General features: G+C 69.1%; 1 protein-coding gene across 3 annotated transcripts; it reads left to right on the top strand.

Annotated features, from left to right (window-relative positions):
* The first annotated feature begins 3,678 nt into the window (after positions 1-3,678).
* On the top strand, positions 3,679-11,092 carry LOC142003129 (solute carrier family 26 member 10-like). Of its 3 annotated transcripts, XM_074979825.1 has the most exons (18): positions 3,679-3,936; positions 4,446-4,556; positions 4,969-5,120; positions 5,223-5,387; positions 5,827-5,979; positions 6,062-6,144; positions 6,231-6,378; positions 6,547-6,660; positions 6,980-7,057; positions 7,308-7,403; positions 7,919-8,025; positions 8,265-8,334; positions 8,571-8,750; positions 9,092-9,152; positions 9,341-9,426; positions 9,509-9,563; positions 9,677-9,783; positions 10,150-11,092. In XM_074979825.1, the coding sequence occupies exons 2-18, from the start codon at positions 4,448-4,450 to the stop codon at positions 10,186-10,188; spliced, it is 1,803 nt and encodes a 600-aa protein (XP_074835926.1). In that variant the 5' UTR covers positions 3,679-3,936; positions 4,446-4,447; the 3' UTR covers positions 10,189-11,092. The 3 variants fall into 3 exon arrangements, 2 of the variants coding, with proteins under 2 accessions (XP_074835926.1, XP_074835924.1); XR_012642791.1 differs by lacking the exon at positions 9,092-9,152 and having other exon boundaries at positions 3,809-3,936; positions 10,150-10,182; XM_074979823.1 differs by lacking the exon at positions 8,571-8,750 and having other exon boundaries at positions 3,809-3,936.
* Positions 11,093-11,107: the final 15 nt, after the last annotated feature.

Raw genomic sequence — 11,107 nt, 5'->3', positions numbered from 1 at the left:
AGAACCCCGGGGTCCTGGCGGCGGAGCCCTGCTCTAACCACTAGTCCCACTCCCCGCAGCAGGGAATCGAACCCAGGCGTCCGGACTCCCCAAGCGCTGGGCTCACTTCCCCAGGCCCTGCCCCCTTCTTGGAGCGGGGCTCTCACTGTGCCCTGGGTGCCCCTACCCCGCCCTGCACAGCAGCGTGTGCCTCCCCGGGGATTCGCGTGCGCCCGGCTCCGGGCTGGGCGGGTTTCCTGCCGGCAGACAATAGCCGTCATTGGGGGGGGTTGTGAAGATACCTCCGGCGGCCCCAGCCCATCACCCTGCTAGGCCAGGCCAGGCCTGGCTGCCAAGTGGCCTGTGGCCAGCGTGTTCCTCTGCGGCTCCTGGACAGACAGGAACCCATCCCGGCGGTCCCCTCTCTGCCAACAATGGGGGGCCGAGCGGGAGCCGGCCGCAGCTCCCCGAGGTGGGATTAATGCTGACAGGACGTGCCGAGCGAGCGGGCCCGGCAGCCAGCCGGCGCGATAAGACGCCAGGCGAACAATGGAAGGAATTGGGAAGGCTGCGAGCTCCTGGCTGCACCACCCAGGCTTTGAAGAATAGGGACAGCTGCAAGCGCACGCCTGGCCGGGGGGTGGGGTGGGGGTGCAGCGCGAAGGGTCCCAGGCCAGGCGGGGGGGGCAGTGGGGGGGGCAGTTCAGTGTTTGCCACTGGGCTGTAGCAACCCGCCGCGGGTGCCTCAGTTTCCCTCGGCTCAGCCTGTGGCCTTAGCGGGTGAGGGGCGTTCCGGGAGGATGACTTCTCCCAGGTACCCAATGGGCCTCCTTGGCCATTTGTCACCAAGGCGACCAGGTGACCCCTCGCTTCCCCCCGGCAACCAGGACACAGGCAGAGGAGGGGCTGGGCTGGTTTGAATGGGATCTGGGCTGGGGGGTGGGGCAGTCCAGGCCGGCTGGAGAGGGAAGAAGGGGGGCCAGGGTCTGGCTCGGGGACCCCTCTGGGCCCCTCTCCCCAAGATGGATGGTACCGACGGCTTCTGGTGCCTGTGCTGATGGGTCTGTTTTGCGCTGGGTCCCTGTCGCTCCATAACCCGCCTGCCCCCCTGCAAGTGAGTCACGTCTGCCTGCAGGTGGGGGCAGGGCTGGATCCCCCACTCCATGACGGTGCCAGGCCGCGTGGGGGCCAGGGCTGTGCCAGGCAGGCCCTGTGGACAACCAGGCTGCTGTGCTGGGGCAGGGCGGAGCAGGCCCAGTGGCACCGGGGGCACAGCCCCAGGACGGTGTTGCCAGGGCTCTGGCCACAGCCTGGCCCCATGATGGGCCGTGCCCGCGGGCAGGGACGGGGCAGAGCCCCACCGGCCCGGTTCCAGGGCACAGTGCGATGGCTGCACGCGGTCGCCCTCCAGCAGTGGGCTGGTGGCCCCAGAGCTCTTCACCGGGGGCTGCTGGCCTGCACCTGCCTTGCTTAGAGCCCAGCTCTGGGCAGCCACATGCTGCCCCAGGTGAGGCGCTGCCACTGGGGGGGTGGGAAAGGTTCTCCCAGCGTGATGGGGGGAGGCCCTGGCGGGAGGGGCTGGGCAAGGGGCAGTAAGGGGAGGTGGGCAAGGACAGGCACTCTCTGCCCTCCAGGCCTTTAGCCCAGGGCCTCATGGGTACGGCAGCGCCTAACTCCCCTTGGCTGCGGCCAGCACGCAATGCCGTCGCTCGGGAGAGGCTGTGCTGTGACCCCTCCAGCAACTAAAAGGTTAAACGTGCCCCCCAGCCCCCCAGCGCTAACTCCCCCTCCCACCAACTAAAAGTGCCTGGGAGCAGACCCGGGCAGGGGCCCCGGTGCAATGAAAGGCACAGCTGGCACCAGCTGGGCATGGGAGTGGAGGGGGCTGGGGCTGGGCTCTGGGGCCGTGGGAGCCTTCTGCCATCTGAGCGCGGGGGTCAGATGGATGGGGCCACCTGGCTGGGGGGCAGAGGCTGCGGGTGGGAGTGGGGAGATACAGGCTGGGGCTGGGGGGTCCATGTGGGGCCACGCAGACTGATGGGGCACTGGGGAGGCCTGTAGAAGACCTGGGGCCTCCCCAGGCAGAGGGGGTTGCCCCCGACGGAGCCTGGGCGGGTAAGCAGGGCCGGCTCCCCCAAACAGCTGCCATTAGGGAGCAGGGGCTCCTGGCTGGCAGCCGTTGCTGGCCCTGGGTACCCCATGGGCATGGCGCAGCCTGGCCATCGATAGAGCCTGTGTGTGGCTTAGCCGGGCCAGGCGTGAGGCCGGCTCCTGGGCCAGCCCGGGCTGGGCCAAGGGGACCCTTGGCCTGCGGTTTCCTCCCTGCCGGGCTGGGCGCCGGCTTTGGCCGGGGTGGCCAGCTGAATGGGAAGATCCTGTTTATAAGGCCAGGTTCCTGGGGCTGCCAGGGCAAAGGCTGGGCCGTGTGGCTAGGGACAGGGAGGTGCTGGGGATTGAGGGGGGCTGGGTGCAGATGTCGGGGTTCAGCCAGCAGAACCCCACAAGGGGCAAGGGAAGCTGGGCCTCTGGGCCCCATTCAGCTGAGGGTCCCCCCACCGCGTGGGTCCTCGGGTCATTGCCAGGGGAGGGGGGTCACTCAGCTGAGCTGCAACAGTCCCCAGGGAGGGGGCACAGAGATGCCATGGGGGGGTCAGAGTCAGGGGAGACTCAGGCTGCTGCACAGAGGAGAGGGATGGGAGGGAGCAGAGCCCTCCAGCCAGGAGCAGGTTCCCCCTGCCACACTGGATCTCGGGGTGCAGCCGCAGGCTGGGCAGGGGGCATGTCTGGGTGCTTTGGGGCTCTGCCCACACCCCTATTCTGCCTTGGGGTGTGAGGAATGCAAAGGGCCCCATTCTGCCAGGTGCTGGGCCCTGATTCGGGGAGCTGGCAGGAGGGTGCTGAGCATCACACAGGATCAGCCCCCCGCAGCACCATGGCTCCAGCTACCCCAGCTCAGCTCCTCTGCACCCCACACCCTGCATGTGTGACTGGGATGATGCGGAGGGGCTGTGCATTGGTGCGGGGGGGCAGAAGGGACCTGGGGGGTTGTGGGTTGGGGGGGCTCAGTCGGGGGCGATAGATGGGAGCTTGGAAGGCTGTGGGTTGGTAGGGGGGGTTGATGGGAGCCTGGGGGGGCTGTGGATCTGGGGGGGTTGATGGGACCCTGGGGGGCTGTGGGTCTGGTGGGGTTGATGGGAGCTGGGGGGGGAGCGCTGTGGGTCCGGGGGGTTGATGGGAGGCCCCAGAGGGGCTGTGAGTCTGGGGGGTTGATGGGAGCTGGGGAGGGCGCTGTGGGTCCGGGGGGTTGATGGGAAGCCTGGGGTTGATGGGAGCTCGGGGGGGCTGTGGGTCGGTGGGGGAGTTGATGGGACTCTGCGGGGCTGCGTGTCTGGGGGGCCTGTGGGTCTGGGGGGGTTGATGGGAGCTCGGAGGGGCTGTGGGTCGGTGGGGGAGTTGATGGGACTCCGGGGGGCGGCGGGTCTGGGGGGGCTGTGGGTCTGGGGGGGTTGATGGGAGCTCGGGGGGGCTGTGGGTCGGTGGGGGAGTTGATGGGAGCTCGGGGGGGCTGTGGGTCTGGGGGGGTTGATGGGAGCTCGGGGGGGCTGTAGGAGGGGTGGGGCGGGGCGGGGCGCCCCACGGGGGGCGGGCCTGGCCCATATAAGAGGCTGCGCCCGGGGCCGGGCGGGGCCGCCACCATGAGCTGCCGGGTGCCGGAGCGGCCCTTGACCGAGCAGCGCTTCCAGCAGCTCTACGGGGCGGCCGAGCCGCGGGGCAGCCGGGCCGGGGCGCTGCGCCGGCGGGTGGCCGGGGGCTGGCGCTGCTCCCGGGCCGCCGCCCTGCGGCTTCTGCGGCGCCGGCTGCCCGTGTGCGCCTGGCTGCCCCGCTACCGCCCGGGGCGCTGGCTGCTGGGGGACGCGCTGGCCGGGCTCACCGTGGGGGTCGTGCACATCCCGCAGGGTGAGCGGCAGCGCGGGGTAGTGGTGAGAGCAGGGGGCTGGGGCCGGGGCTCCTGGGTTGCAGCCTGGGGCAGCGGGGGGTAGTGGTGAGAGCAGGGGGCTGGGGCCGGGGCTCCTGGGTTGCAGCCTGGGGCAGCGGGGGGTAGTGGTGAGAGCAGGGGGCTCGGGTGCCAGGGTTCTAACTCAGCCCTGGAAGGGCAGTGGGGTCTACTGGTTGGAGCAATGGGGGTGGGGGGTGTCACGCAGACTCCTGGGGTCTGTTCCCAGGTTCTGCCGTTGCCACGCCTCCGTGCCTCAGTTTCCCCGTGCGTGCCAATAACAAAGCCATGGAGAAGGGCGAGGGCTGGCTTGGTTGCCCCAGGAGTTCTCTGGGGTGGGCGCTGCCGCCCCCCTCCATCTCAGTCTGTATTTCCCCCCGGGCGGGGGCGTAGAAGCATCCCGAGCTCTCAGCGGGACAGTGGTGGTCAGGGGCGCCCCGGCTCATCTCCTGCCCCTCTTGGGCCCCCCCAGGCATGGCCTTTGCCCTCCTGGCCTCCGTGGCCCCTGTCTATGGGCTCTACACCTCCTTCTTCCCCGTCCTCCTCTACACACTGCTGGGCACCGGGCGCCACGTCTCTACGGGTGAGTGGGCTGCTGGGGGGGGTGGGGCTAAGTGGGGGGCGGGGCTGGTTCCTGGGGGTGGCAGGGCTAAGTGGCCCGGGTGTCTCTGGGGCAGCAGCCTGCCCCCACAGTAGTTAGGGGGGCTGGGATAGGCAGCCATAGGGAGAATAGGGTCCCACCCCATATGGTGCCCTCCGCAGAGGGGGGCACAGCGTGTGGGGTGGGGCAGAAATCCCTGGGCACAAGGCAGTGGGGGGCCCTTGAGAGGCAGAGGCTGGCGGGGCGCTCCAGGGGGGCTTGTGGAGGAGTCATGGGCCTGCAGGTGGCCCGTGGGGAGAGGGAGCCCGGCCAGGCACCAGGGGAGGGTGCTTGGGGGGCAGCAGGGGGCCAGGCCGCGGTGGCAGCGCTCAGGGGCTGTCTCTGCCCTCACCAGGCACCTTCGCTGTGGTCAGCCTGATGACCGGCTCCATGGTGGAGCAGCTGGTGCCCCTGGAGCCCAACGCCACCAGCCTGGCGTTGGCACGGGCAGAGCAGCAGCGCATTGGCCTGGCGTCCGCCATGGCCTTCCTGGTGGGGCTCCTCATGGTGAGTCAGTGCCCGCGGGGGCCGGGCGGGGATCCAGGGGTGGGAGGGGAGACGGTGGGGGAGGCAGGTTCCAGGCAGGGCTGATGGCCTCTCCCCCTCCAGCTGGGGATGTTCACAGCCCGGCTGGGCTTCCTGGCCACCTACCTCTCCGAGCCCATCGTCAAGGCCTTCACCAACGGGGCTGCCCTGCACGTCCTGGTCTCCCAGCTGCCCAACCTGCTGGGCCTGCCCCTCCCCCGCAGCACCGGCTGCTTCGCCATCTTTAAGGTGCGGTGGGGTGGGGGGGGATGAGAGAGGGGCAGGGGGTGAGGAAAAAAAGAGGGGGCTAAGAAGGAGGAATGAGGTGGGGAGGAGAGGGGGCTGGGGCAGGGCGGGGGTAGGGTGGGGGGGAATGGGGTGGGTTGGGGCAGGCAAGGGGGTTGGGGCATGGTGGGGGGAAGGTGACGGGGTGTGGGTTGGGGGACAGGGTGAGGGGAAGGGGGTGGGATGGGGGCAGAGTGGGGAAGAGGGAAGGGGCTGGGGGTGGGTTGGGGGACAGGGTGAGGGGAAGGGGTCTGGGGGGAGTATGGGGGTCAGGGTGGGGAGGAGGGAAGGGGCTGGGGGGTGGCTTGGGGGTGGGGTGGAGGGGAAGGGAGGAATGGGGGCGGGAGAAGCCCAGGCTCCTCTGTCCCCCGCCCGCGAGTGAAGCGCTTGGCGCCGTCCCCAGACGCTGGCGGCCGTGGCCCAGGCGCTGCCCTTGACCAACGTGGCTGAACTGCTGATCTCTGCCCTGTGCCTGGCGCTGCTGGTGCCCATCAAGGAGCTGAACGCCCAGCTGCGGAGCAAGCTGCGCACGCCCATCCCGGGTGAGATCGTGGTGGTACGTGCGGGGCGGGAGGGGGGCGCTGGGGGTGGCGGGCGCCGTCCGGGCGATGTCACCCGCCAGTCGCTGCTCCCCGCAGGTGCTGGCGGCCACGGGCGTCTGCTTCGCCTCCTCACTGGACGTGCGCTACAACGTGCAGATCGTCGGCCGCCTGCCCACCGGGTAAGGAGCCGCCAGGGCCTGGCACCACCGGGCGCCCCCCCAGCCAGCGCGGCTCCGGCCCGGTGACTGTCCCCGTCTCTTGCCAGGTTCCCACAGCCCCGGCTCCCAGACCTGCACTCGCTGCCCCAGCTGCTCGGGGACACGGTGGCCGTCACCTTCGTGGCTTATGCTGTCTCCGTCTCGCTGGCCATGATCTACGCTGAGAAGCACGGCTACGCCATCGACCCCAACCAGGTGGGTGGGCCGGGCTCGGGCTGCTGGGGGCAGGAGGCGGCCCTGTCCCACCTGCCTCATCCCCTCCTCTTCCAGCTGGGAGGCCCCTGTGGCTGCCCCGCCCCTGGACAGCTGGGGTCCCTCCTGGCAGGCCCCAAAGCCCCAGCCTGTCTCTGTCCGCCCCGGCAGGAGCTGCTGGCTCACGGCATTTCCAACCTGCTCTCCTCCCTGTTTACCTGCTTCCCAAGCTCAGCCACCCTGGCGACCACCAACATCCTGGAGAGCGCAGGGGGGCACACGCAGGTACGGGGTGGGGGGGGGCTGCAGAAAGCGGCGGGGGAGGGGAAGCAATATGCCTTGAGCCCTGGGGTCATGGAGGGGTGTGTGGAGGGGTCCCCCGCTCCTCCGGGCAGCGTGTGGAGTGAGTTTGCCAGGTCTCAGCTCAGCAGCCGGCTGGCCCGAGTGGTGGGGCCCGGTTGGCGTTCTTGCCTCGCAGACATGAGGCAGAGGAGGCTGACGGGTGGGAGGGGCTTCTCTGGGGTCCAGGGCTTCCTGGTGAGTCCGCCCCCCATCCCCCAGATGGGTCTGTCATCCCCTGGCGCTCACTTCTTCTCTTCTGCAGTTTGCTGGCTTCTTCTCGGGCACCGTGGTGCTCATGGTCCTCATGTGGCTGGGACCCCTCTTCAATTACCTGCCCAAGGTGAGGCTCGGGCGTTCATCTGGTGCCCATCCCATTGCCCAGGGGGTGCCAGGCCCCACGCCCCCACACTCCTCCCTCATGGGCTGGTTTTTCCCTGCCGGGGGCTGCTGGGTCAGGCTTTCCAAACTGGGGGCTGCCCCATTGCCACGGACAGCTCCCCGCATCACTCTGAAGAGCTGCCCTCCCTGGGTGCATGGACCCCCGGCTGCCTCCTGTGAATGGGCAGAGCTCACACACCTTCTCCCCACAGGCTGTCCTGGCTTGTATCAACGTCACCAGCCTGCGCCAGATGGCCCTGCAGTTCTGGGACCTGCCCGAGCTCTGGCGGATCAGCCGGATTGACTTTGTAAGCAGCCGGGCAGATCCTGGGTACTCCTGCCCCCGGGCGTGGGGTGGGCATCTCTCCGGGCATGGCCCCAGGCTGGCTTAGCCCTCCCAGAGCTCTTCTGGGCCTGTGTCCCCCTGGCCCAGCTCCACTGAAATCAGCCCGAGAGGAGGGCCGGGGCCCAGGAGCTCTCTGGAGTTGGGACATGGCTTTAAGGGAGCCTCTGCGTGATCAGGGCCCCTGTGCTCCTCGGGCATTGGCACTGGGGTGTGTGGGTGACCTGGGGATGCCCTGTTGTGCCAGGCACTGCCCTTGCACAGGACGAGATGGTCCCTGAGCTCACAGTCAAACGTAGCTCTCCAAGTGCCCGCTCACACTGTACCCACTAGGCCACGCTGCCTCCAGGGGCTCAGCAGGGCAGATCGACCCCTGTGGTGACCCCAGTGGTTCTTGTATGTAACCAGCGAGTGTGTAAGCCTGGCGGGGGGGCTAGGAGGGTGCTCTCCTCTGACACGCCCCCCCCGCTCTCCCTCCAGGCTGTCTGGGTGGTCACGTGGCTGGCCGTGGTGGTGTTGAACGTGGACGTGGGCCTGGCCGTCGGCGTCGTGTTCTCCATGATGACCATCATCTGCCGCACTCAGAGGTACTGGTGGGCCAGGGCCCAGCTCACTTGCTGGGGACCGGCAGAACCAGGGAGCTGCCTCTGGCTCGGGCACAGGCTGTGGGGCAGCTCTCCCCGCCCCCCGCCTCCTGCTCCAGGCACAAGCCCCCCAAGGGCACAGCAGTGGGCGCGGCTGCATGCCCGGGGCCTGTTCCCTCCAGCTGGCACTGGTGCCAGCCTGGCCTGAGGCCTCCCACCTAAGGCACCTTCCTCTCCCGCAGGGCCGAGTGTGTGGCACTGGGCAGAGCAGCCAACACGGAAATCTACCGGCCTGTCCAACGCCACAGCAAGGTAGGCATAGGCTGGCAGTCCGGGACAGAGGCAGCCGGTCTGGGGGGGCACAAGGGGGCGCTCCACCTGAGGGCACCTATGGGGGTGGTCTCTGTGTGCTGAGAGGCCGGGCTGATCTCTGAGCCTCTTTGGGGCAACTCACCACCCACAGCCCCCTCGCCAGTGTGGGGCAGGGCAGGGCCTGCCTCCTGGGGCCCAGCCCCCTGCTGCAGCCAGCGCTCTGTCCCCCCCCCCAGTGCCTGGAGATCCCCGGCGTGAAGATCTTGGCCTACCACGCCCCCCTCTACTACGGCAACCGGGGGCTCTTCCGGGCAGCGCTGAGCCGGCGGCTGGGGCTGAGCGGGCCGAGGGGCGGCCAGGAGGAGAAGGCGCTGCGGGTGGTGGAGGGTGGAGCCCAGATAAGCATCTGCACCGTGGTAGGAGGCAGTGGAGATCTGGGGGCTCCGTCCTGGGCTGGGGGACTGGGGTGGGCAGGAGGTCAGTGGGGTGGGGTGGATACATTCGGCCTTGCCCAGCTGGCCCCAGGATCCTGGCTGAGGGGCTGCGTTCCCAGGGGGGGCCGTCCAAGTGAACCCAGCCACCTGCCTGGCTGGAGACACCCAGCCCTGGCTGCCACACCTGCCCCAGGAGGGGGGACCTGCCTTGGGCCTGGTGGAGGGGCAGGGGGACCCTGGCAGATGGGGGTGGATCCTGGCAGGGCCCAGTGGAGGGCTGGGTGCACAGGGATGTGGCACTAACAGCCTGGCGTGTCCCTCAGGAAAGCCGCGTGTCTTGCCCCAGCGCTGGGCCCGATGGGGGAGCCGGTCGCCCCAGCTCAGGTACAATGGGGTGTTGGTGGGGGTAAGGGGGGTGCAGCTGCAGCTGCAGCCCTGCAGGGAGGGGGTCTCGCTGGCACCTGGTGGGAGACCATGTGGCTGGGGCCATGGGGGCCGGACCAGATCCCCCCGCCCCGTGCCAGGGCAGCTGGTGTAGTCGCTGCCTGATGCCCTCCCCTCTGCCCCGGCAGGTGGTGCTGGCAGGATCTGGGCCGCGATCCTTGACTGCAGTGGGATTGCCTTTGTGGACTCGGCTGGGGCCCGGCTGCTCATTCAGGTACTGGGGCAGAGCTGGAGCAAGGGCTGGGGGGCTCTGGCTGCTCTGCCAGCTGCCAGCCTGCCCTCTCCTTGCCTTGCAGATGTGTGCGGAGTGCCAGCAGGCCGGCATCCGGATGAACCTGGCAGCGTGCAATGGTGAGTGAGGGGTGGCAGCTTCAGGGTGGGTCCCCTCCTCCCTCCCCACCCGCGGGGGAGCCCAGCGCCAGGCCACTGGGCTGGGCTGAGCCGCTTCTCTTCCCTGGCTGCAGGTGAGGTCCTGGAGACCCTGAGCAGCAGCGGCCTGGGGCAGCATCTCCCCCCGCAGCAGGTGTTTGTGACGGTCCAGGACGCAGTGGCCGACGTCACACAGTGCACGGTGAGGGGTGGGCCTGGGGGTTCCCCTGGGGGTCCTGGCTCTCTAGGGCACTTGGGGGCCGATGGGCCCAGGAGGTGGGGAAGGGGGCATAGCTCCATGGCCCTCTAGGGGGCGCTGGCTCTGATCCAGCCCCAGGCTGGGGGAACCAGGCCGGCTTTGGGGCCAGGAATGGGACCTGAGCTTTTCCCAGGGCTGCTGCCCAGCAGGACGACAGCTGGAGTTGGAGTGCAATGGGCTGGGGGCAGCGCGGGGGTCCAGGGGGGCTGTTAACCTGCCATGAGAATCCTACTGTGTTGGCTCCCCGCCCGTTCCTGCAGGCCGGCTGGCTGTGGTGGGGGCTGGGCTCACGGCTCTGTTTCCACCCAGGAGAAGGCGATGGTGGAGAAAGCAGCAGTCTGGGTGTAGGCCCTTGGCCGTGGTCCCTGGGCCCCACTCGGCCTCTCAGGCCCTGGGCCCAGACCAGCTCTGGCCCGGCAGCTGCAGGTCCGGTTGGAGGAATTCCCGCCCTGCGGTCGAGGAGAAGGCGCTGACTGCAGAGCCGGGGTGGCGCGGCCGTGCCCAGGACGGAGTCACCCCGGGCGCAGCTCCCTGGCCTGGTGCCCAGGCACTGGGGGCAGGGCTGCACCGGGCAGAGAGCCCCAGCTGACTGCAGGGACTCGGAGCGGCTGGCCTGGTGCTGGCAGGGGCAGCTGCTCCTCATTTTCCAAGACCGCTCCAGGGGTGTTGGCCACAGAAGTGAAGAGCAGGCGGGGGCCATGCTGCCCTTCCCATTGGGGGGGGGGACTGTGCCTCACGTCCTCCACACTCTGAGCCAAGGGGGGCCCCCTCTGCTGGGCTGCGGGGAAGAAGGTGCCACCCTGCCGGCTGGGGGGGCTGGGGGCAGGAATTTATTGGCCTTGAGCCTGACAAACTCTCCACCAGGGTTTCAACCACGGCAAGGAACCAAAATCCTTCTATTGTCCCGTCCTCCCCCAGTGGTGGGGGCTGCTGGCCCCATGGGGGCACAGCAGTCAGGTGGGAGTTGGGCAGGTGCCCTAGACTGCTTCACCCAGGACAGGAGAGTGGGAACGGTGCTTTGGCTGGGCCCCCCGGGTGGGGGACAAGGGATGGGGTTCACAGCCTGCTGGGGAGGGGGAACCCCTTGGGCTTTCCCCTGGGATGTCACCACCCTCCTGGCCCTGCAGAGCCCCACGTTCCCCACAAACGTACAGAGTTTTGCACTGGTTTGGCTAAAACAGGAGGGGCAGATTCAAGGTGGGGGGGCGGAGCTTCAGCCCGAGGGGCGGGGCTCAGGAGGGCGAAAAGGCTACGTTCGTAGGCATTG

The sequence above is a fragment of the Carettochelys insculpta genome, chromosome 29 (assembly GCF_033958435.1).
Source record: "Carettochelys insculpta isolate YL-2023 chromosome 29, ASM3395843v1, whole genome shotgun sequence".
Lineage (NCBI taxonomy): Eukaryota > Metazoa > Chordata > Testudines > Carettochelyidae > Carettochelys > Carettochelys insculpta.
Note: the sequence above shows the minus strand (reverse complement) of the source record. Positions and strands in the feature narration are given on the sequence as shown.

Bases quoted from the DNA above. Each gene is read 5' to 3' on its own strand.
- LOC142003129 (XM_074979825.1), top strand. From the start codon at position 4,448: ATGGCCTTTGCCCTCCTGGCCTCCGTGGCCCCTGTCTATGGGCTCTAC. The intron at 6,661-6,979 runs GTACGGGGTGGG...TCTCTTCTGCAG, and splicing joins GCGCAGGGGGGCACACGCAG to TTTGCTGGCTTCTTCTCGGG. The intron at 9,784-10,149 runs GTGAGGGGTGGG...GTTTCCACCCAG, and splicing joins CCGACGTCACACAGTGCACG to GAGAAGGCGATGGTGGAGAA.